General features: G+C 38.3%; 1 protein-coding gene and 1 long non-coding RNA gene across 3 annotated transcripts; both read left to right on the forward strand.

The window, feature by feature from the left end:
- Positions 1-570: 570 nt before the first annotated feature.
- On the forward strand, positions 571-11,828 carry asrgl1 (asparaginase and isoaspartyl peptidase 1). Of its 2 annotated transcripts, none has more exons than XM_086093458.1 (7): positions 571-730; positions 1,767-1,973; positions 2,602-2,744; positions 5,704-5,858; positions 8,451-8,572; positions 10,350-10,460; positions 11,151-11,828. In XM_086093458.1, exons 2-7 carry the CDS (start codon positions 1,787-1,789, stop codon positions 11,360-11,362), a joined length of 930 nt encoding a protein of 309 aa, XP_085949584.1. In that variant the 5' UTR covers positions 571-730; positions 1,767-1,786; the 3' UTR covers positions 11,363-11,828. The 2 variants fall into 2 exon arrangements, with proteins under 2 accessions (XP_085949584.1, XP_085949585.1); XM_086093459.1 differs by having other exon boundaries at positions 1,767-1,884.
- A 2,009-nt stretch (positions 11,829-13,837) lies between these two features.
- On the forward strand, positions 13,838-23,694 carry LOC147163721 (uncharacterized). The gene is made up of 3 exons (XR_015096938.1): positions 13,838-13,938; positions 14,035-14,224; positions 22,060-23,694. It is a non-coding gene; the product is annotated as an uncharacterized LOC147163721 (long non-coding RNA).
- The last annotated feature ends 728 nt before the right edge of the window (positions 23,695-24,422 follow it).

Consider the following 24,422-nt stretch of genomic DNA (forward strand, 5'->3'; position numbering starts at 1 on the left):
AAACCAGTAGGAAGCCGAAGTACGCGGAGATCACTCATCCAAACTCATCCAAACTCTGAATCTCAATAAAGTCTGCTATGTATATGAGAGATCATCAGGGGTGCGGCGGGAAACTATTTAATTTAAGATATGCGCCCCCCCCCCTCAAAAAATGTATTTATTAATTCTAAATATAGCTTTTTTTTCCCATCTGCCAGTAATGTACTGCCGATACAGAAAGAGCAATGAAATGCTCCTCCATTACATGGCAAAAGGTAGAATAAATCTGTTGCTATTCATACAACAGAATAAGTTACGGTTTCCAATCAGCGTTGTATCCAATGAAACAAGCCCAGATTTCACGTAGAATAGACAATTTGAAAGTAAATATTGCAAGTAAAAGTAAAATATTGCAAGATCACCCTTACTTCATTATTGTGTTGTAACATTTTTACAATGACTTAAATAAAAATAAATAAAAAAATAAAAAAATATATATATATAACAATTATTTAAAAAAAGACGAGATAGAGACGGGGAAAGACGATAATTTATACTGTAAGCTTCTGGAGGGTGTACTATGTCTTCCATTAGGGGGCGCCATGCACCTTTTATGTTGGTTTTTATTCGACCTGTGCGTCAAAGTGATATTTGTTTTCTTATTTGCTGAGCAAGGAGGAACAACACAGATCAAGAAAAGCAAGCGGTGCAAGTTTTCACACGAGTATCCATATTGTCAGGATACCTTTCTGTAAGTATAGTTGCTTAATTCCTTTACAACATGGTATGGTTTATAAATAAGACATTCTGGTCACATGACCTTTTTGATGCAATCGTATTCGTACCTATAATGCTTTCAATGTCTGCATGTTTGCCCCTCCCTTCCTTTTCTGCCTGAAAAGCAATACTTTTCTACATTAGTCTATTTAAATTTAGATTCACAAATTATTGTAGCCGTACAATATATATATACTTTTGCTCTAATAACAACATTGTTAGCTAGTTCGTATGCTATATTTTATTTATTTCCCAGTTTGTGGTATATTTTTAAGGTGAAGACTTTTAAACGTGGCATTTGAAAAAAAGGGGAAAAAAGTCGAAGTAGTAGCTATCACAGGTTGCAGGTAGCCTGTTATAACCTCCAACCTGCGGTCTCTCTGACTCAGTTTTTCACTCCTTTGTACGTGAATCGGTGAACCTAATGTGAGCTTTGTCAAGCGCTTTGGACGCCATGGTGTAGAATAAAGCGCTGCTGCACTCTATTTACCATTCTAATGAGTTTTCTTTTCTCGTGTTCGGAAATGCTCCTGCTTTAACTTGCTTTTTTTTCTGGCTTCTGTTTAAGGGGATTTCTGGTTGTTGTCATAATTCAACAGTTTTGTCTTGATCAGTGTGACCATGTTCGTTTCGTCACAAGAACATTATGTTTCCACTACATTTCTACTTTATAATTACATTGGTTTCAGTTTCAGCAAAAAGTTCAAAATTTAAAGTTCTATTATTTGATGATGCATGTCAGCAGTTGAACTTTCTGAAAGAGAGAAACCTGTTGCACACGACTCAGGGATGTCTTTCAAAATGCGAAGCTATTTGCAGTACCATCCATCCTCTGTATCAAAAAATGTACTGCCTAATCCAGGGGAACAAAATATGAAAAAAGATCATGATATTTCATCTAACAGATACTCTCAGTGCCTTTGTAATATGTCGATGGAGAAAATATTCCCTTTTTTATTAATACAAATTGTGCTATGAATTAGATTATGTTATACTTGTTCTCTCCCCAGCTTTTGCAGAGGTGGTTGACATGCTTCCTGTAGTGGTGGTCCAAGGAGGGGCTGGCTATGTGCCAAGTGAGAAATCAAAGGAGTCCAAGGCTGGGGTTTGCGCAGCTGCTCGATCCGGGTATGTTATCCTCCAGAGTGGGGGAAGCAGCATGGATGCTGTGGTTGAGGCTGTGACCAAGCTGGAGAATAACCCCAGCTTCAATGCAGGTGAAGTCACTGACATTTTTGTTTCCCTCAGCGAGACAAAGGGGACTCAAAAGTTGTGTGCCCTGCAAATAATTTGTTCAAAATGTTCTTTGAAAAATACGCCATTACGCCACTTTTAGCCCAACTTGAAACAAATTTCAAACAACAAACACATTCCAGCAGGGGTAAAGTTTACCCCAGGATTACACCGCATGCGTGTGCGTTTTTTTAGTCTACTTTCAGCTATCAAATTGTCAGGAGCCCGCAGAGCATATAAAACAGAACGCTCTCGGTCCGCTGGAACATCCAGCATGGCGCAGTATGGTTTGCCATTGAAGAGCAGAGAACAAATAATAGGCATTAATTGTATTAACTTTGTTTTATTTTTATTTTATACCAAATTGATTATTTGCCTGTTTGGTGTTTACAACGAATTTGAAATTAGATCAGTTACTAACTTCTTCAACTATCATTTTGGATTAATTAATTTATGTTGAGAAAATTATAGCTACTTATATCGATTAACTCCATTATCAGAAGTTAGGTAATTGGAAGAACATATACTTTACATCCACTTTTAATGAAGCCACCCTCCCATTTTTGCAAAGTTGCCTAGATTCTGTTTATTTATCGAGGGTTGTTTTTTTAGGGTGTGGGTCAGTGCTAACCACCAGTGGGAACGTGGAGATGGATGCCATTGTGATGGATGGGAAAACATTGGCCAGTGGTGCTGTCTCTGCTGTACGCAATATAGCCAACCCTGTGCAGCTAGCAAGGCTTGTAATGGACAAGGTAAATAAACAATGTGATTCTTTACACTTTATGAACATGATGATTTTTTTTTCTTCCAGTGTCATTACAGAATCTAATTTTCGGTTTCACCCCTCACTTATTAACCAATCAGACAAGCTCTTAGTAGATCGAACTTAAGATTCAGTTACTTTTTTTTAATATATATACATTTCATCGATCTCACAGGCTTCTATGAGAGGTAAAAACTAATACAGTACAATTAAAAATACCATGAAATATATAAATTGGTTCTTAAAGAATTTATTTAGGTTGATTACACATATTATCGTCACCTTCCTTTAACTCATTTGCACCCCAAAACATATAAATACTATAAATAATAAATAAATGTTTAATGTTTTAAGTGTCTCAAAGACGTATTTATAGTTTTTTTTGTTTTGTTTTTCATGCTAGAGCGCATACAGAATGCTTTGATTGCAGCCACTCAAGTGCAAAGAACGGTTGAAGAAATGGTAGTTATTACACAAACGGCCAGCATGTAGCAGCAGAGTATAAGAGATCAACCAGGGCCATGTTGAAAAACCCGTAGTTACTCAGAATTCTAAATAGATTTGTGAATAAAGATGAAACTTAGCTATATTTTAATGCTAATTGCTGCAAAACGAAAACAGATAGAAATATACTTTTTTTTCCTGATGAAAGAAGAGACTTTAATCTTTGTTTTGGTAGGTTTCATGTTTTTATAGCAATACAACACAATATTCTGTGGGTCTTGCAAAATCAGTCAAAATCCAGCAAAACAGCCGGGAGTGAAGGGGATTGATTCTGTGAAAATGGCTGGGGTGATTGAGTTAAATAATGTCGGGTTTTTTTTCTTCAGAAAACAAAAATGAACCAAAACTGATTATATTACATTTATTACTAATTTCATTTCAGGGGTTGTATTGAAAGATGTGTTTCATTAAGGATTTGGCCAATTTTAGCAGAGCTGGTCTGCATCATGATGAGATTGTTGTTTTTTTTGTCAAAATATAACATAGGCCATTGTTTTAACAAGGTGATAAGTCAACATTGAATTGATTAATGGACTGGCTGATTGAATTAATGGCTGATTGTGTATTTACTGGTAATTAATGGACAAAGATTAATTATCAATTTAATATTATCAATACATATTAAATTTTTGGTAACTTACGTTCTTACTTTCCAAACTCCTGAGCTCATTTCAGTCGGAATGTTGTGGACCCATCTCATGTGGGCTCATGAAAATATCAACCACATTTCAATGACATGTACCATAAGTAATTTTAACTCTTTGACTGCCAGACGTTTTCAGAAAAGGGATGCCGCCAGTGCCAGCCGATTTAAGCATTTTGACTGATTTTCAAGGTCCACAGAAAATGTTCTGTTTGGACTATGGAAACACACGTACTACCAAATGAAAGATTGGACTTTCATCTTTCATCAGAAAAAAAGAGTTTGTTTCTACCTTATTCCGTTCTTTAGTAATCAACAATAGAAAATGGTTAGTTTGACCCAATTTCGCCTGTGTTGGACCAAAATACGGAGAAATCAAGCTTTTAGTGAAACGATATTATTTCATGCATTCTAGTGAATTTGACACTTCTTTTTGTCCATGAATGATGCCACAAACACCTAAATAGTGCTTTACTTCTATAAAACACTACCACCAAGAATGAAAAAGTGTTTTTTGATAGCAAAATACGTTTATTTACATTCAACAGTGTAACAATTTGACAACAATTTGGCAAACTATTTACAAATGTGTGCAACTGTGGTGCTATTTACAAATATGTGGATGTTTCAACGACAGTTTTTCTTTTTGTAACACTCTCCTGCGTGCAAGGAGACGCAACAGCATTTGCACAAGATTGCCTCTTCGCGTGCGCCACTTTCTTGCCGGCCGTTTTTTTCCGGGGAATAGCAAGTATATACTGCAGTGTGTCATCAAGTCTAATATCAGGATCATGCTACGGTTACGTTACGGTGGTGTTACGTCTCGCTTCCCCGTGTCCTTCAGTTGCTATACCGGGTTGGTAGGAGATGTTCTGATCCATTTTATCCACTCCATTCATGGTGGCATCGTAGTCCAGAAACAGTGTCTTCTCCGTGATCAGACTGTACCCGCTCCTCCGATGAATATGCATTGGACTCGGGGTACTCTTCATTGTCCGATCGAATGTCCGCTTGTGCAGCTCCGCGTTTTCCGGCCTTAGCAGCGCTAGCCGCGCTAGCCGCGCTTTGCCGGTGGGGCTTACTACGTGTTCATAACAGTCACGTTGGCGTAGAGCTCGGAGTCATCTTCATCATCATCATCAATCTGCATTGGTCGATGCCAACTCTCCATCGCCCGATCGAATGTCCGATTGTGTAGAAGTACCCGGCCGGCTATTGTGCGCGTTTTCCGGCCTTAGCAGCGCTAGCCGCGCTAGCCGCGCTTAGCCGTGAGGCTTACTACGTGTTCATAACAGTCACGCCAAAGCTTCCAACTTTGGCGTAGAGCTCGTTGTCATCATCATCGTTGACATCAATGCGCTTTTTAGTATTGATTGATGCTTTCCGTCTTTGAAAAAAATGCTCAAGCTGAGCTGCTTGTAACCGGTTGCTTGGTCAAGCCATTGTGGCTTGGATCAGCCATTGTCTCCTCAACACTCTAGCTCCGCCTCACGTCTTCTACTGACGCCCACGGTGGGCGGCCCATCCAACCTTGTGCAAAGAGAGTCATCGCTGCCCTCTAGGGGCCAAAACGAGTCTTTGACTAATCAGATCAGCCTGATACTTTCAGCACAGCTGCCCAAGGCTTTCCTGCACCCGTTTTTGAAAAAAAAAAAAAAAAACATAGGGGACGTCTTTTAACGTCCTCGGCGCCCTTCCCTAGGTTTATGCTAAACGTTTTATAACGTTTATGGCAGTCAAAGAGTTAATGATGCAAAAAATTAAATGTGTAATCTCTTTCAATATTTGATCTTTATCCTAGACCACTCATAATTGTCTGACAGCACATGGTGCTAATCAGTTTGCTCGGGCCATGGGCGTCCCTGAGGTGCCCCAAGAATCTCTCATCACTGAATACTCCCGAATACGTTGGGAAAAAAAACTGGCGCATGATGCCAACCCTGTGGAGTGCCAAATGTAAGTTAGGTCATAATGCTTGTGTAATGCTCCGTGTTTGTTGCTTTTGGTTTTGGTTATATTTTAGTTGTCATGTGTTCCTTGAGTCCCTGCTGTCATTGTCTGACTCGTCAAGTTTTATTGTGTCCACCTGTGCTTGTCATCCCGGTCACTTGTGTCATCCAATCAGCTACCTCAGTCATGTCTTGTCGAGGTGTTTCGTCAGTTTGTGTGTTTTTTTTCCTGCTTTTTTTCAGGACTCGTCGGTTTATTGTCTATGTCATGTTCGTGTCACATTGTGTTGCTATCGTGTGAGTATTTGTTTGTTACTTTGAATCTTGTTTTTGGACATTGGTGATTTTTGTGATTTTTCAGATTAGTCAAGTACATTGTTTGCCTTTTCTTTTCTTCTTTAAAAAAATAATTAAACAACTTTTTTTTTAGCTCCCCTGCCTCGCCACCTTCCATGTGTTTGGGTCCTCATCCCTGCTAATTCCTCACAGCCAGTTGTAACCCCTAAACATTCTTCCTTTCAAAAACGAAGAAATGACAATGATACATTTTCCTCTATTTTGACTCTAATTTAGTCTCACAATTAAAATGTAGAAATAGCCTATACCTTAGCAATAGTTCTATGCTTGAGTGGCGACCGGTCCAGAGTCCATAGTGTCTCTAGGTCCAAGTTAAGTATAACTGTTGTTTATTGATGATGTTTCTGCTGACACAATTAACAAAAAGAATTTGGGCCATACAGCTTTACTCTCTACAAAACAGACATGCAATTGCAATTAAAATGTTGCATTTCAACTGTATGGTTATACATTTTTCTAGTTTGCTAAAAAAAGCATATGAAGGGAAAAACTAACTAAAAGCAACTAATTAATAATGTATTAGGTTTTAGGGATGCGGGGATTCAATTTAGGGGTGCTTGAGCACCCCCAAAAATGATCTAGAAACGCTCATTGCCACTTCCTCTTTTGTATTCTATGATGCAGTTAGTGTTGATTGCAGCAATGCAACATTATCGATGGCATTGCCAAATAACAAGATGAAACGAGGTATTATTGATAGCGCCAACCTTCTCAATCTTTATGTACACAGATTACACTGTTGGTGTAACTGACATGTCTTGGGTTTAGCATATTTGCACTTTGTTCCCACATACGTGATCAATATTTGCTGCCTCGTGTTTTTTAGGTGTCTGATAGTTACACATCTTTTGGCACCATGCCAATGAGGATAATGCTCAAGTTGTGCTTTTTAAGTGCATTCAGTTATTTGTTGGTATTTTGCAGCCAGGCTAGAGTATCTGGATAAAAATTTTAGCATTTAATAAACGTCAAATTTTCTCCATTTTGTGTTTATTTGTGCTACATTATTCACTTACTACTCACTATTCCAGGGGTCACAAAGTCCGGTCCTCTGTTTTCCCCCATGTTTCCCTCCTCCAACACACCTGAATTAAATGATCAGCTCAGAAAGCTCAGCAGAAGCCTGATAAGTTAACGATCCTGATTATTTGATTCAGGTGTGTTAGAGGAGGGAGACATAGAAAACAGGCCGGATAGGGTTCTTGAGTACTGGACTTTGAGACCCTGCACTAGTCCATACAACAACTTCCTAATTATATTCTTGTGGCCAATAAGTGAAGAATGTAACCTCACATGATTTGTTCTAATGCATTGTGATGCTTGGAAGTTTTACCAAGTGAGCACATACCACTCGATGGGGGACACGGACATTATGTATACCCATCAACCAGTGTTGGGTGGTCTGGGCATACCGTGGGGACTTAAGTGACCTAATCCACCCCTTTAAATCATGAGACCCTGCATACTCATGCGAGTGTGTTTTGGACAGCCTGCACCTGGGATTCTGTCTTGAGTGACAGCATGCCTCTTCTGACCACAGGTGAAAAATTATGTTCAGGATCTTGTCCTGCCACAATGTTTCCTTTTCCTTCTACACTTCATCATGTGGATTCTGAGGTCAAAGGCATTAACTTATCAGTTGATCACTGGGTGTCATTTTCCTCATGTACACTTAGAACTGTTAGCTCTTCCCTCCACCCCTCCCTTTTTGAGATACTTCTTAGTCTTGACGTCAATGGCGTCTATCTGCTCCTTTTGGCAGACCTTATTTTACCTGACCTACCCTTTAATAAACACTAGCAGGTCATCTGATGATTGGCAAGGCAGGGTCAGAAGTTTACGTTTCACGGTCATCGGGCGGAAACCTTGTACCTCTAAAATCCTAATTTAAAAAATAAATAAATAAGTACGCGCTGTCATGGTTTGGGTTGGGCTTGGGATCGTTTTGTTGTTTGCTTCCATCATGGTGGTTTGGGTTTAGTTTGTTTTTTGTTTGAGTTTGTTCTCAAATTACTGTCTGTCATGATCTGTGTTTTGTTATGTTGTCCTTGTGTGCCTATTCTGTAGAGTAAATTTGACTATTTAGAGTGGGACCAAGTAGACTCAGTTTTAGAGCAGACTAATATTTACACTTGGAAGAGAGTAAAATAAAGAATTGGGGAAAACAATTCTCAAGGGTTGAGGAATGAACTCCAGCATATATATATAATGAAGCATCCTGAGATCATGTTTTGTTGTGTAGGGGAAAGATGGGCACCGTTGGAGCTGTGGCAGTTGACATCGAAGGCAATGTAGCATGTGCTACTTCCACTGGTGGAATTCTGAACAAGATGGAAGGACGTGTGGGTGATACAGCCTGCATAGGTTAGTTTTTAGTTTTTTTGCTCATGAGGCATAACTGGTGCAACCTATCTTACAATTGTTGGACAAGTGTTTAAGTGTTGAAGCATAGGTTTTCATTAACTAAGTTAAGCAAAGAACAAAGGAAGTAAATAATTTAAATCTCCTACATATATATTTATATTTTTATATGTATTTATGTTAATAAGAAACCCTAGTCCTAGTTTTAAACCCTAATTTGAAAAACCCTAGCCCTAGTTTTAAACCCTAATATGAAACCCTAGCCTTAGTTTGAAACCCTAATTTAAAACCCTAGCCCTAGTTTGAAACCCTAATTTGAAACACTAGCCCTAGTTTAAAACCCTAATTTTGAACCCTAGCCCTAGTTTGTTACCTTAATATGAAACCCTAGCCCTAGTTTTAAACCCTAATATGAAACCCTACCCTTAGTTTGAAACCCTAATATGAAACCCTAGCCTTAGTTTGAAACCCTAGCTCTAGTTTTAAACCCTAATTTGAAACCCTATCCCTAGTTTTAAACCCTAATCTGAAACCCTAGCCCTAGTTTGAAACCCTAATATGAAACCCTAGCCCTAGTTTGAAACCCTAATTTTAAATGCTACCCCTTGTTTAAAACCCTAATTTTGAACCCTAGCCCTCGTTTGAAACCCTAGCCCTAGTTTTAAACCCTAATTTGAAACCCTAGCCCTAGTTTGAAACCCTAATATGAAACCATAGCCCTAAACCCTAGCCCTAGTTTGAAACCCTAATTTGAAACCTTCGTCCTAGTTTGAAACCCTAATATGAAACCCCAGCCCTAGTTTAAACCCCTAATTTGAAACCCTAGCCCTAGTTTGAAACCCTAATTTGAAACCCTAGCCCTAGTTTGAAACCCTAATTTAGAACCCTAACCCTAGTTTGAAACCCTTTTTTTAAACCCTAGCCCTAGTTTGAAACCCTAATTTGAAACCTTAGCCCTAGTTTGAAACCCTAATTTGAAACCCTAGCCCTTGTTTAAAACCCTAATTTGAAACCCTAGCCCTAGTTTGAAACCCTAATTTGAAACACTAGCCCTAGTTTGTAACCCTAATTTGAAACCCTAGCACTAGTTTGTTACCTTAATATTTACAGTCACATAAATGCAGTGTTGATACATTTCTATGTCAATGTACAATGTACAAAGTCCTATAATAAAGCCTATGATGAATTAAGTTCAGTCCTGGGGTGTAAGGAAATAATAGATAGATTTTCAGTTTAAAGATTTTCTAAAATGGATACAACAGCCAGTTATTTACCATTTAATGTATCACTGAAGTTAGGTGGAGACAACTTTACTTGCTTAATCAGTGATTTGTGGTGCTCTGTTTTCTTTCAACATACTCTCCCAAAAATGGTGCATTTTCACTTGCGGAAGTGAAAGTAAGGAGAAATTAGATTAATTTATTATTATTAATATTTATATATATTTATTAATATTGAATATTATCATTATTTAATATCATGCTGAGGTTTGGGATGCACGAGTGCTGCCATACAGACTTTTACAACTGTGTTTTACACATGCAATTAAATAATAATAAGTGTGAACAAAACAATTGTTTATTTTTGACTTATTTGTATGTATGTATGAACAAAGAGAAAACTGCAAGCTCGCACTTTAGAAGTTATTTTTATGCGAATGCTATGCAAAAGAAACTACTGTACGTGGCTTAATTTTTAAACGAGACTTCTTTAGCCAAAAATTTAATAGTACTGAAGCGATAAGAAGTATGAGTTGTATAAATGTTTATATGTGTGCCAGGATGTGGAGGCTTTGCTGATAATCAGGTGGGAGCCGTGTCAACCACAGGCCATGGAGAGGCCATTATGAAGGTTACCCTGGCCAGACTCATCCTGTTTCACATGGAGCAAGGTACTGACACACATGCACACACACACATCCATATCTACAAAAACAATTATTTAAAAAACTATATATTTGTGTCGACATGAGAACCGGCCACGAAATATTGGCTATAGGAAAACAACATTTTCCAAACTGAAAGCTCAGCATGTTTAAAGGAAAAGTTTTATACTCAACCCTGCCAGCATGAACAATAACAACAACGATACTTAATGGCAAATGTGATATATAATAATAATAGCACAGCAACTATTGTTTTTCAATTCTTTGTTTCTCCAGGCTTTACCTACACTCATGCGGTGTCATTGTTGCTTGCACCACATTTGGCAAAGATATACGGGATGAAATATATGCCACTAGAAACTGAATTTGAGTCCGTTATTTTGCTAACCTTGAATAATTGCATTGAAAACGGAATTTGAATTACATAAATTGAATTTGTATTGTTTAATTGAAATGATTGCATTGAAAATCTGAAACTGAATTGTACAATTCAAATTTGCATGTATTAATTTGGAACTGAAGTCCAATCAACTTAAAACTGAATTTAAAATTATTAAATGTATTTCAGTTTCTCTGAAACTGTATTTGATTACAAATGATATTCTCAATACAATGTCATGTCATATGTCATCTGGCCACCTGTCAACTAACCATCATGTTCATGTTTTGTGTGATGATGAACCATTCTGTCACCAGGTCAGTCAGTAGAGGCGGCGTCTGATTTGGGCCTGGCTTACATGAAGACTAGAGTGCAGGGACTGGCTGGTGTGGTGACAGTTGATCCACAGGGTCATTGGGCCGCTCGCTTCAACAGTAGTCAAATGGCCTGGGCTGCAGCCCAAAAAGACACCCTACACCACGGCTTTTACACCGGGGAACACTTTACCCAAGGCATTGATGAATCTTAATGAGAGAAAACACAACACTCAGGGTTATTTGCCATATTAATTTCTTTGTTTGAAATTGTTATTCACAAAAGTTTATCTATCCTTCCATCCCCAGTTCTATCCAAAGGGTTTCACGCATGGACTATTTTCTTGGAACAATATCAAATCACATTTAAAGGTTTTCATTAACACCACAATCTCAGTGATTTTTAATGAAATAGTTAACTACCGGTAGATTGAAATTGAAGGCAATCTCACATTTGCGTTGGTGATAAATTTAGCAGATAATCACATTGATGGTGGTTACAGTTTGCGACCACTAGAGGGTGCTGCTGTAAACAAAACTGCAGAATAGAGAGTAGTTTGACAATACAGTACAGTATTTATTTAGATGTAAATCTTGTAGATGTATGTATATTGTTGACATTAAACATGTTATTACATCAGACTACAAATAATAAACGATAAGATTACGGGTCACCTTGAACTGGTCGTCAGTCAGTCACAATTACAATCTGTCTTGTCAACTAACTGCATCCCAGATATTAGCTACTATACTCAACCAGACAGTCAACATCCATCCATTTTCTTTACCGCTTGCCCTCATTTGGGTCTTGGATGAGCTAGAGCCTATGCAAATTGCATATTTTTGGCGATTGGATGACTACACACTGGACTGATCAGCAGTCAACCTTTGGGCATATAACATTGGCTAATAATCAATTTACCAACTTTCTTACTGGTGTTCTTAATGTGCATTGATTGCATGTTGAAATGTAGGCGTCTCTATTAAACATTGTGATTGTGGTGGCGTAGACGCACACATTTTTCTTCATTTTGTAATAAGTAAGCTAGTATAATATTTGGCTGACCTACCATGTTGACTTTTTTTTTTTAATCATATATACGGCAATGGGTTTCCATTTGTTCATCACAAATAAAACTATATAAAAGAAATGGTTGCTCAATAATATTAATTCATCCAATTTATATAGCGCTTTTCTGTACCCTCAAATATGCTTTACAAATGAATACATTAATCATACACTCACACATTCGAACTGTGGTAGCGGCACATAACTAGCCACAGCTGCCCTGAGGGAGACAGACAGAAGCGCGGCTGCCAATGTGCACCGACAGCTGCCAAACATCACCAAACATTTGCATCATTCATACACCAGTGTGAATTGCACTGGAAGCAAAGTGTGTGAAGTGACTTGCCCAAGGACACGACACACGATTTGGAGAGAGCGGGAATCGAACAGTAGACCTTCCGGTTACTGCACAACCAGCTCTAGCTCCTGAGCCACGGCCTCCACACTAAATCAATATAGTCCTATTGACATTTTCGAACATCCAGGCATTTCTGATATTTCCGCAATGCAACACTGCAAATGTTTACTTTACACGGTGAAAACAAATGGCGTTTTGTATTGCTTTTGCCTGTTACTAGGATGCAAACTAGGCAGATTGCTATAGCAGTCACACGGCATTTCATCACATCAAAATAATCCTCACAAATCAAATTACAATGATTCTCAGTCCATTGCTTTTCAATGAGCGGAGAGCTTCCTTTCATCGAGTTGACCACCATTTTGACTTGTGACCGACCTTAATACAATAAAACCTTAATCAATAGGCCCACATGCTACAGTGGGATTTTTCCACTAGGCTACCCTCTTATTTCTGCTATTTATTTTTTTGTTTTGAGTAGCAACTGCAAAGCTACAGGTATCAGGAACTAAAAGCAGATAAACTACAATAAACCGCTGGTTGGACAACTGAAGTGTTTACACTGAAAGCATCAGTCAGTGGGGAGAAGTTGACACTCACAGCACTGGTGACCTACAGAGACTATCCTATTCACTTCAAGTGGATCATGTAAAATAAAAGATGACACACTTATTTAACCCAATGACATTAACTGACACTTATTCAAGACAAATCATTCATTTTTAAAAAATGTCAGATCGAGCACATAATAAATTACAGTCTTTAGTCATAAGACATTAAGAATATTGTTTTTTATGGTTCCTGATTTATAACACTGACTCAAATGTATCCACTAAAATGTCTTGAAATTATGTCATTCAGTTCTAAAAACACTAATACTATTTAGATTGAATCGTCATTATTATTATTATTATTTTAAATGATTATGACGAGAGTATTACCATTTTTTGTTGCGTTCATTTTGTGTTGCGAGACAGCCCTGCAGGAAGTAGTATCAAGTTTAATATAACTCGTCATCGGAAACTGTAACGGCACATTGATTTAAAAATAAAAGTGATATGTATAAGAACTTTTATCACATATGCCTGCTGTATTACATTTTAAGAGCTGGTTATAATCATGGCGATTTGATAATTGAATGAAGTTCCCTTGATTCACATCGTTTTGTCGTCCAATTTATAAAAGCAAATATACTTTATTTTGACAACCGGAAAATGAATAGCTTTGAGGCTAATGTGCTAATTGTGCAAAGAACGATAGACACCGGTAGAAAAGAAGAAGGGGCAGGACTCTGTCCACTCTTGCTTCAACATAAACCTTTGGCCGTTTAGACGACACGATTTCTTACAAGAAGTTGGCTTAGGGTAAGTCGTGATGTAAACATCGTTTTAAAGTAGTAGTAATAGTCGACGATTCAATTTAAATACGCGACGATTAACACTCAGTTCATCATTTTACAGAGGAGTCGTGAAGGACAAGTGACCGACAGCTTTGACAGAAGGCTGAAGTTTGCTTTTGAACCGTCAAAGGCGTCTTTACGTTAGTATACCTTTCAAATCACCATTTTAAAGAAATGGGAAATACCCGTTATGTGCACTGAAGGAAAGCTGCTCCATTGTCCTAACTGTTGTCGGTGGTGAAGTAGTCATGGTGAGTTAACGTTACCTCCGCAATTGATACTTGACATTGTTTCATTGCTTGTTGAGAAACAAAACAGAAGTTTGATTTCACGTCTTTGTTCATGTTATGTACACTGTCATGTTGTATGTACAGTATTCAACTATTTTTTAGAGTCCCCTTAGATTCATTTTAAAGACACGAGTGATAGGGCGAATTGTACATACATTTTGCAAAGTACATTCGTAATTTCTTTGTTATTGGGGTTTCTGTGTGTTAATTTGAAGAACCAAATCAGTAAACGCTGCCTCTTCTCTTGCCTCCCATGGGACGATGACCGCTTTGGTTCCCAGCCGAATAAGCGCTTGGAAGTAGCATTGAGGGAAGTCTAGTATAATCCCCAAAAGACCTGACTTTAGCCCAGTCAAGAAAACTAATGATTTGCCTCCTTGGAACAGTTACACAATTTCAGATTTTGTTCATCTGAACAACGTAATTCATAACCATCATTTCTGAAGTTCTGTTAGTCACATTGCTTCCAATCTTCATGTGGTGTACTGGTAATGCTCACTGGCACTTCTTAACTTCACTGCAATCTGCAAATTACAGATAGACTTCGTGTGTGTGTGTGTGTGTGTGTGTGTGCGCACGCGCTGAGTTGTTTGTGTTGATCCAGTGCTCAGGGGCCTCTATGTTTGAGGAGGGGTCTCCGGCCTTGCTGAGTTGACCTCAGCGTTGCCATGGAGATGACAAGAGTCACTTCCTGAATTCTCAGCCCATCCCAGAGTTTATTTGCCAGGGAGAATGAAAAGGGTAACACGGTGATTTGTATTTCAGTTGCATTATTTACAGCCTAAAAATATAATGAATAAGCACAGCTAATTATTGCACATTGGAGACAAGTTGAAAGATGCAAAAGACATTCAGTGCCATGATTCCATCCACATTTTTGTGTGTGTGAAAGCCTCTGTATGGGAAGAGAAGATTGTCACATTTAATCTCTCAGAGGTGCATACTGTACATATTACGTATGTTTGTAACGTTTACTTTGAGCATTGATAAAAATGGGTAAAATAGTTAAAATGTAAAACATTTATCTTCATATTGGACAGCCAATAGTCGGCAGTGATGCTATCAGGTACAGTAAGTTGGAGGTTATCTGGAGCTCAATAAACAGATCTCACAAATGAAATAAAGGATTGATCTGGATTGTAATGGTGCACGTGAACATTAGCTCAGAAAGGGGCAGTTTAACTGAAATTAAATGGATGTGTCATTTATAGTCTCATTTTTCTAACCTGTTTTTTGGGTTCAGTTTTAAGCTTGGTTTATGCTTGACGCATCCGCAAAGTCCGCACTGCTCCAAGTGGGGAAATGAGTTCATTTCAGCAACCCCGCCCTTCCATGCGGCGTCCGCATTGCCCCCTTTTTCCGCACTGTGCACCTATGAGAATTGTTAAGCTACGCGGATGGTCTGCACGGAAAAATATGGCGGATGAGCAAACGCTGTTGTAAACAACAGTGTTTTCTACTTTCCAATTCTTTGATTTCCTTTATTTTGTTGAAAGTATGTAGACAATTCACCCCAGTTGATGTCGCTAATTTTATTGAAAAAGAATAATCTAAAATTATTTTCTACTTGTGTTTTGGTGAAGTGTTGTTCATATGCCGTAGACACTCTTCACTGCCCCCTATAGTCTTGGAGAATATCAACCACAGCGGTGGACAAGGCTACAAACGGTCTGCTCGCTGGATTCTGCATGTCTCATTTCCGCGAGGAGCGTTCACGCATTAAGCATAACCTGATCTAAAAGCAGCAAATCACCTTTTCGTTCCAGTATCGCTTTTAATGTACAGGCATGTTTCCTTTTGCGTTAAAAAGGTCAAACCTAAATTAAAAACAAAGATTACTGTTTTACTTTACTATACTAACCTCACTTTATAATATTGAATGTTCAGGGAGACACAGGAAGCTTTTTCTGCAAGCTCCCCATAGGTTGTCAAGGAAGTTCAGGAACATTAACCTGCTTTGCAATACTTTATGAGTTAACAATGTTAATAATCAAAGTTTTGGTTTCACAGACCAGCAGCTCTGTTAGTATTCAGGAAGCTGTTCGGAATATCCGGTGGTCTGTTAAATTGCTGATATGGACTGATGTACAAGGTCAACTTGTCATGGATAGAAAGCTGAGTGAAGGAAGAAAGGAGGCTTCTCGCTGATAAAGAATGGAAACTTTGAAGAAATCTTACAAAGGTCAATGCTAGTTGCAGGATTTGTATTTATTTTATCACATTGGGAGTTTGGACAGCTGCTGTTATTTTGCTGTTCTTATTTGGAGTAATAAATTAACAATATCAACCCACAATTAGTGAAAAGACCATTAAATAACTAAGGAAAGTAAAAAAAAAATAATAGATGAAAGCGCTGTAACTGAGTTTTTTCTTTCTCACCTTTTAAACATAAGTAGAAGTGTATGGGGACTCATAATGCTCTTGCATACCCTCAGGCTTAATTGTGGAAAGTCATGCTGTTGACATCAAGGCCTTTCCCGGAAGCCTGTAAATGTAAAACCCACTAAGCTGAGCTGTAACCAGCAGAATGGAGGTTCTGCGTGACTCTAAAAGAATCCACGTACTCAAGTTACCAATTACTGCTTAGTAAAAAGCAAAGTGCCAGTGTTTATGACATAGGTGACGGTGTGTTGATGGTGTTGTTGTAGAAAGTCTTGCAATGTTCAGTAATTAGTAGACAATCCACTTCCAAACTTATTCCAAAATATTGCTTTCCATGCAGCCTGTCCTCTATATTTGTTAAGTGCGAAAACAAATTGCATGATCTTTACGTTTGATAGTCCATTGAAAGTTGGGATGTTGTGTAAAATAAAAAAAAGTAAAAAAAAAAAAAAAAAAAAGCAACACTGCTGTAACATAAAATATGTTAAAAGTCAGGATTTTTTTATTGCATTACTTGTGAAATTATGACATTAAAATGTTTGATTATATTTTTGATCAAGTTAAGTGCAAAATATATTGAAAGTGTACTCGATCAACCAAGCAATTAGCATGGCTTCTCCGTCTTGTGAGAACTTTTTTTTTGTCAGAAGTGTAGCTTATTCGCAGCCACCGAGGTGATGATTATTGACTTAGGACGAAGCTCGTTACTAGCAAGCTGGAGCGACGTGAGTTTGCCTCGACCTCTGACTACCCGCGGTAGGTGACGTGAGTGACGCGTGAGCGTTCAGCTTCAGCCCAGGGAATCTTTTTGGCATGTCTCGGGTTGATTCTCAGTGCTTTCGCAAATTGAAGCGTGAAACATTGAAGTCCAATATAAAAACAGACCTTGTTTTCTCATTTCATGTGATTGTTTAGTGTTGCGTAATCTATCTTTGTCACTGGAAATTGTTTGCAGAAAGTGTTTTGCAAGTTGGGATAGTTAACGGGAACGCCAAGCCATGTGTTAGTGGGACTGCCGTTAATGACTGTCAATCAAATCCAGGCAGCATAATTCATTATACTGTCTTTAGGTGACTGACCGGGAAAAAAAGGTGTGAGATTTCAAAGGTTTTTCTGGTGCATAAACACAGCTACAGGTCATGTGATATTCCGCCCCATTAATGGAATTCAACTGGCTTGCTTGCCCTCTTAATTATGTCGATGTAGTATTCATGTAAGAGAGGACGATGCACGAACAAACATATCTCTGTGGTAATTTTTAACATTAGCATAGCAAGAGTGAATTCCCCCAGCCTTGGTAGCTACGTAATGTCATAAATACTGCAACCTTGCTAAAAGAAGACAGTGGTCTCTTTTACAGAGACGCAAGTACAGTGGGTCCACCATCATTCAGTTCCTCTTGTTTGAACAGTTTCTTTACATGTCTGCGCAGTTTATACTGAACTGTGAGGTGTCGCAGCTGTGTGTAAAAGAAACTAGTGTTATTTGACATTCAAAAGTTAGCGTGTCTGACAGCTAAGCTTGTGGATAAAATGTCTGGTTCTGGCCATGTCTCGGCATAAGGCCGGAGATGGCCGTCCAATGGTATGTTTTCAGACACAACAAGTGAAATTGCCTCTTAACAGGAAGTATTTGCTTTTCACATTTCAATTGTTGAGCTTTGAAACATACATATTTATATATAATTGACAGTAAGGAGTAGTTATTGCTTTATTGAACCAGTTTAAGAAACTTAAAAGGCTGCCCCTCTCACACAGCGTCTTTAGTTTCCTTACATTATGAGAGTGCTGTACTGTAATCGCTTTTAACGCTTTGATGCTCTGATGTAAGTTCCTTTCATATTTGTAAATAGTAATGTACTTAGTGAATATTCCCCTGAAGCTTGAGTTGGGGCGGGTGATTGTGAATCAAATCGAAATGGTAATTTCTGTCAGATAAATTAAATATTTTTCTGAAATCGTTCAGCCCACCAGCCTAGTGCACTTTAATTTACCATACAGCAAGAATGTTTTCCATTTATTCTTTTTTTTTTTCTGTGGTTGCTGGGGCTTTTTCCTGGCACAATGGCTTCTTCCCATAATGCAAAAACATGTATTCATTGATGACTAAATTCACCTTTTGGGCAAGTGAATGGCAACTGTGCAAGACAGAAATCGCATTGACACCTACAGTGTGTTTCTGTTTCGTGACGGTTACGCAAAAGCTCTCGTGTTTACCAAGTTATCATAAAGACGTTATCACAATATTGGGCAACATCAAATATTGCACCGTCTACAATACTTCTGAAGAACAATAGCAACAATGTACAACGTATGAAATGCGTGAACTGTAAAGTGCCACTTTGTCATGCATGATCCAGCATGAATGTTGGTTGATAAGCCATGCTCTTAGTATTTCACGTTTCCCATACAAAAGGAAACAAACATAGTGCGGGTCATTCATTGCATACGTGTGTTCATGAAGGGCACTGAACTTTACAATATTTAAACTAGCTAAAGGGTAAGTTTATTGTATCTGTAAGTGTAATTCTTTTTATTAACTCATTCACTGCCATTGACGGCCATAAACGTAAAAAATTCATTTGAACTATTTCTATAGTTTAATTTTTTTCCCCACTTTTATTTACAAAAGTATGAAAACCAAGAATGTTTTTATTGTACATTTAGAACAGATACAAAATGTGTGATTAATTGTTAGTTAACTAGTGAAGTCATGCGATTAATTATGATTACGAATTTTAATCACCTGACGCCCCAAATGTTTAATGTTTTATTTTATTTTTTAATTAATTCACAGCCATTGACGTCTATAAACGTCAAGAATTCATTTGAACTATTTCTATTAGTTTAAAAAATTTTCCACTAACCTAACCTTTTTTTTTATTGTACATTTAGAACAGATATAAAAATGTGTGATTAATCGTGAGTTAAGTAGTGAAGTCATGCGATTAATTACAATTAAAAAATGTAATCGCCTGTCGCCCCCTAATTTTTAATAATCTTTTTTTGAAATGAATTTATGGCAGTGAATAAGTTAATATCACCAAATTGTACTTTTAAAAATAATCTATTGACAGCCTTGCACCTCATTTACTTTTGATGCAAGAAAATTACAAAACTTGATCTATCACCAGTAAATGACGTCATACAGTAGATTGCATTGAATTCTTCAAATACTGCGAGGGAAAGAGAAGTTAGTGCATAAACCCCATTTTTTTACTCCTGCTTTCTTCCTCGTTAGGCCCTCTGCTTGCTTGCGCTCTCTTTCCTTCCCCTCTCACACACTCTCTCTCTGTCTCTCTTCCTCTCTCGCTCTCCCTTTCTCCCTCCCTACTGCATTCTCCATGAGCTGGTTGCCAAGAATCTGAGGAATGTAAGAATCCAATGTTCTGATAAAGTTTGCTTTGTTCCCCAAGACACCTTAGTGTGTGTGTCTGTGTGTGAGCGATAGAGTAATCTGTATCCCGAAGTGTTCTACGGAGTCCAGTCCTATGCATGTGAAAGCAAACCGACGACGTGCTGCGAACACCGCACATACACAGCACATGCTGTCCTGTTCATGCAATTCGATTTAAATAACATATTTTTGAATAAGTATGAGCGTTCTTGAGGCATGTTTGCACTGCATTGTCAAGCACCTATTAGGACTTTTCACAGAGGCCTGCTTGGAGTTAAGAGCATTCAGACCATCAGGGACAAAAAAAGTTGAGTGCCCCCGAGTTCCCAAAGGGGAGGGACAGGGCAGCCGCTGTCTTAAAAACGTGCAAAATCTTTCTACCGCATTAAATGGCATCTTCTGATGTTTGTTCATGGAGTTGTAGAATTAAAGAGCATGATAAATACTACTACTTAACAAGAATTTAAAAGCAGCATTTGGCAATGTTATAATCATGAATCCGCCTACTGCCCGAAGCCAGCTGGGATAGGCTCCAGCAACCCCCGCGACCCTTGTGAGGACAAGCGGTACAGAAAATGGATGGATGGATAATCATGAATCCCATGACCTCAGGATTTCTTGTTGTTTGACAGAGAGGTCTCCGGTTTAGGTGAAAGACCAGTTGAGACAAACTGTTCTTAATGGCGACCTAACCAAGTGGTCAGCAGCGATGATGTGTCAGTCATGAAAGAAACACCTTAAGAGAGCCTCCTGATTGGGAGCAGCTTTTTGTCATTCACTTGAAAAGAGCCTGCACGGGATTGGTCAATCTGTGTGGCGTCTTCTCTGACTGCAAGGAGCAGAGTGGGGAGGGATGGCAGTTACACAGCACAGCACAGCACACAGAGGAGGGAGTGAGAAGAGTCTTAACATTTAACAGCTAGACAGTATATGCATCTGAAATTCGATTTTTGCTTCGTCAAAAAGAATATGGGTGTAACTTTGTTCCTTTTATCCACACATGATGTCATTCTGGTGATTCTTGTGTATGAGGTTTGTCACTAGAAGATAGACGTAGACCATCCTTAAAAGCTTTCACAGTCTAGAATAGAGACAGAAACTGCAATGTGTGTGCGTGGTTCTGCGTGTTCATGTGGAGGTCAAAAAGGGCACAATGGGAGTTCTTCACAATCATTTGCGTGTGAAATGTAATTGTACTTCTTTTGTGTGCGTTTATGTGCGCGTGCTTGCTGAGCTGTCGTAGTGTGCATGATGGCTAAACAGACGCTGGGAAGTGTTTACATGGTAAATATGTGTACGTGTGTGGGATGGGAGTTAAGGCTGTGGAATGTCACATGCTGACAGGATGCTTACTGGACAACAGTGTGAAGGGAAGAAGAACTTTCGTGGAAATCAACAACTGTGCTGGTCTTTTACTGTATTTTTTTTATTTTTGTCTTTATAATAATTTCACCGGTCTTCACCGTATAACACGGCACATATTTTTATGTAACTTTTTTTAGGCTGTTTGTTTAAAGGACTAAAAGGGTCTGGGGCTTCACTACTGGAGACACGCATTGCCTCCCAGAATCTTAAAAGGGACATTTTATCTGAAGATTTGACTTTGATTACCTTAGTATCAGTGGTCGTCAACCTTTTTGAAAGTGAGAGCTACTTCTTAGGCATTGTTTAATGTGAAGGGCTCCCAGTGTGTTATACACTTCTGAAATAATTTGCTCAAATATGTTATTAATAATTCATGATATTCATTCATGAGAAGACAATGATCATGTTGATGTGATAGTAGGATTTTGTCAGCAGTGTCCTTCCAACTTTTGTGCAAAGTAGCGACCCGATATATTGTTTCTATTTTCCGCGTAGATTATAAGTCACTGCTATGAGTCTCGTTATTACTGTCCATAGAGTGCATGTACGTTCATTGAAAGTGGGTGTAACATTTTATGTAATGCGGCGGTTTTAAGTGCTTTGTTCTCTGCTCATCAAGACAAACTATCACAAAGTCTCTTGTTTCTTTTCAGACCCAGGCCAGTGGAATCGAGGAATACCTGCTATAATATTGGTACGTTTGTTGTACTGTATAAAGATATTCTTCTCCGCTTCACCAGGTTGTTTGGCAGTCAGGGCTACTGTAAACATCCTTGACTGGAAGCTGGTGTTGGGTCTTGGGGCTTTCAGTCGGATGTTTGCAGCAGCCACCTGCTAGTACCATCTTGTGGACGTTGGACACTTCCATACCACACTTGATTGTGGAAGGGGGGGCTAACTGGACATATGCAAATGCCGGTGGATCCTGATTTTAGGCTTGCTGTGAGTGAGTGACAATTTGCAGACCGGTCTCGGTCAAGCTGGGCATGCCGGTGCAGCATGGAGATTATTGTTGGACAATTTAGTGGAGGACAATTGATCTAAACGTATGCCTGCTCAGACCATGTCTAAGTGGCAGACAGTTGTTTTTTTTGTTTTTTTACGTGACATATTTTATTCCTGATTATGTTAACAGTGGCTAGTGCTGGGCGGCTATCATGAGGATGATGAAAAGGTTTTTATCGTGCCACTTTCTTCCTATTGTGTTTATTATCATTTGTCATTTTTAGCAAGCAATGAACATTAAGGTCAACATCTTACCTGACTACTCTACTCTAGAAATTGTCATTCATGCATATTATTATTTTTCCTGTCTTTTCCTTTTTCCTTTCAAAACTTGTATTGCCTTGTCTTGAGCACAAATGCACCAAAGGGATGAGTTTTTCTGCAAAGAAGGATAGGTCCACCCCGAGGCCACCTGCTGTTTTATTTTGTAAATATCAAGCCGTCAAAGCAAGCAAAAGTGAATTTCAAAAGTAAAATCCAAGACAAACTGGTAAGCGGAATCTTGTAAATTGCATGCAGCGATACACGTCTGTTCCTAGTGGATGGGAGCGGCCGCATCCTCTTGAGACACAAGGACACAGATGAAACAAAAACAGCGGTGAAAGTTTGAATATTGATTGATGTCTGCACCCATTAGTCGCGACGTGTAACACACCACAGGACCACAGATGTGGAAGGAAGGACGGAAGGAAGTAGGTGTGCCATTATTACAAACGACCTTACCGCCAGCATCCATCATACCGTGCTTCCTGCAGGTTTTGTTTAAACAGTTCTCCTCTTTTTCAGTGCTCATGGAAAAAAAAGGAAACAGTTTGTGCAGACACTATTGTACATATCAGCTAATGCCTCATTAAACTATTTGCACATTGCCAAAAAGAGGGACTAAATCAGGCACGACTTCCTGGATGTTTGTTCCTAAATTTCTTTGGATGGAAATGAGTTCACCTCCCAGTCAAATGAATGCAATGACCTCTGAGTTGCAGGAAGTGTAAACATCCTACACTCTCGGCATCCACCCCCTAGTGGCCGGGAGTGGGCCTGTTTGCACTGCATGGCTCAGGAATTCAGCTGTTGGGACCAGAAATATCCTATCAGTGGTTGTTTATCTCGATGGCTGTGGCAAGTCTCACAATAGACCCGTACTGTAGTGTATTTACATTGAATGTCATATTCTCTCACTTTGCAGTCAATGTATTCACTTCAGTTGTTGCTGTTTATAATTGTTTATGTAAAAAAAAAAGTATATTGTTTTGTCTTCCAAATAAAATGGTTTGTTATTATTATTGGAGCCTGTATTTCTTTTTTTTCATTCAACAATATTGTGATCATATAATTGTGATAATTTTGTTATTAACTCATTCACTACCATTGACGGCTATAGACGTAAAAAAAAACAATTTAAACTTTCTATTAGTTTAACATTTTTTTCCATTTTTGTTAACAGTATGAAAACCTATAATTTTTTATTGTACATTTAGAACAGATATAAAATTTGTGATTAATGGTGAGTTAACTACTGAAGAAGTCATACGATTAATTATGATAAAAAAAAGTTTAATCTTTTTTTTCTTTTTTTTACCGCGTCAGGTGATTAAATTGTAATGTAATTGTAATTAATTGCATGACTTCAATAGTTAACTCACAATTAATCACAAATTTTACATCTGTTCTAAATGTACGATAATTTCTTCTAGGTTTTCATACTCTTGTTAACAAAAGTAGAAGAAATGTTAAACTAATAGAAATAGTTCAAATTAATTTTTGACGTCTATAGCCGTCAATGGCAGTGAAGGAGTTAATTGTGACCTGAAAATCCCATACAGTTTAAACATCAATGGGACACCAAAGCAAAGTTTAATTTGGGGCCCTCTATTTCTGCTTATAGTATCAATTATTGATCATATGTGAATTTCCCTTGAGTGTAATAAAAACATAAATATTATACATAACAGCAGATTGGGGTATATTTACACAACATTCCAAGTGATAAAATAGTAAGTAGCTACAGGGA

The sequence above is a fragment of the Leptonotus elevatus genome, chromosome 13 (assembly GCF_054856555.1).
Source record: "Leptonotus elevatus isolate MCC_2025b chromosome 13, RoL_Lele_1.0, whole genome shotgun sequence".
Lineage (NCBI taxonomy): Eukaryota > Metazoa > Chordata > Actinopteri > Syngnathiformes > Syngnathidae > Leptonotus > Leptonotus elevatus.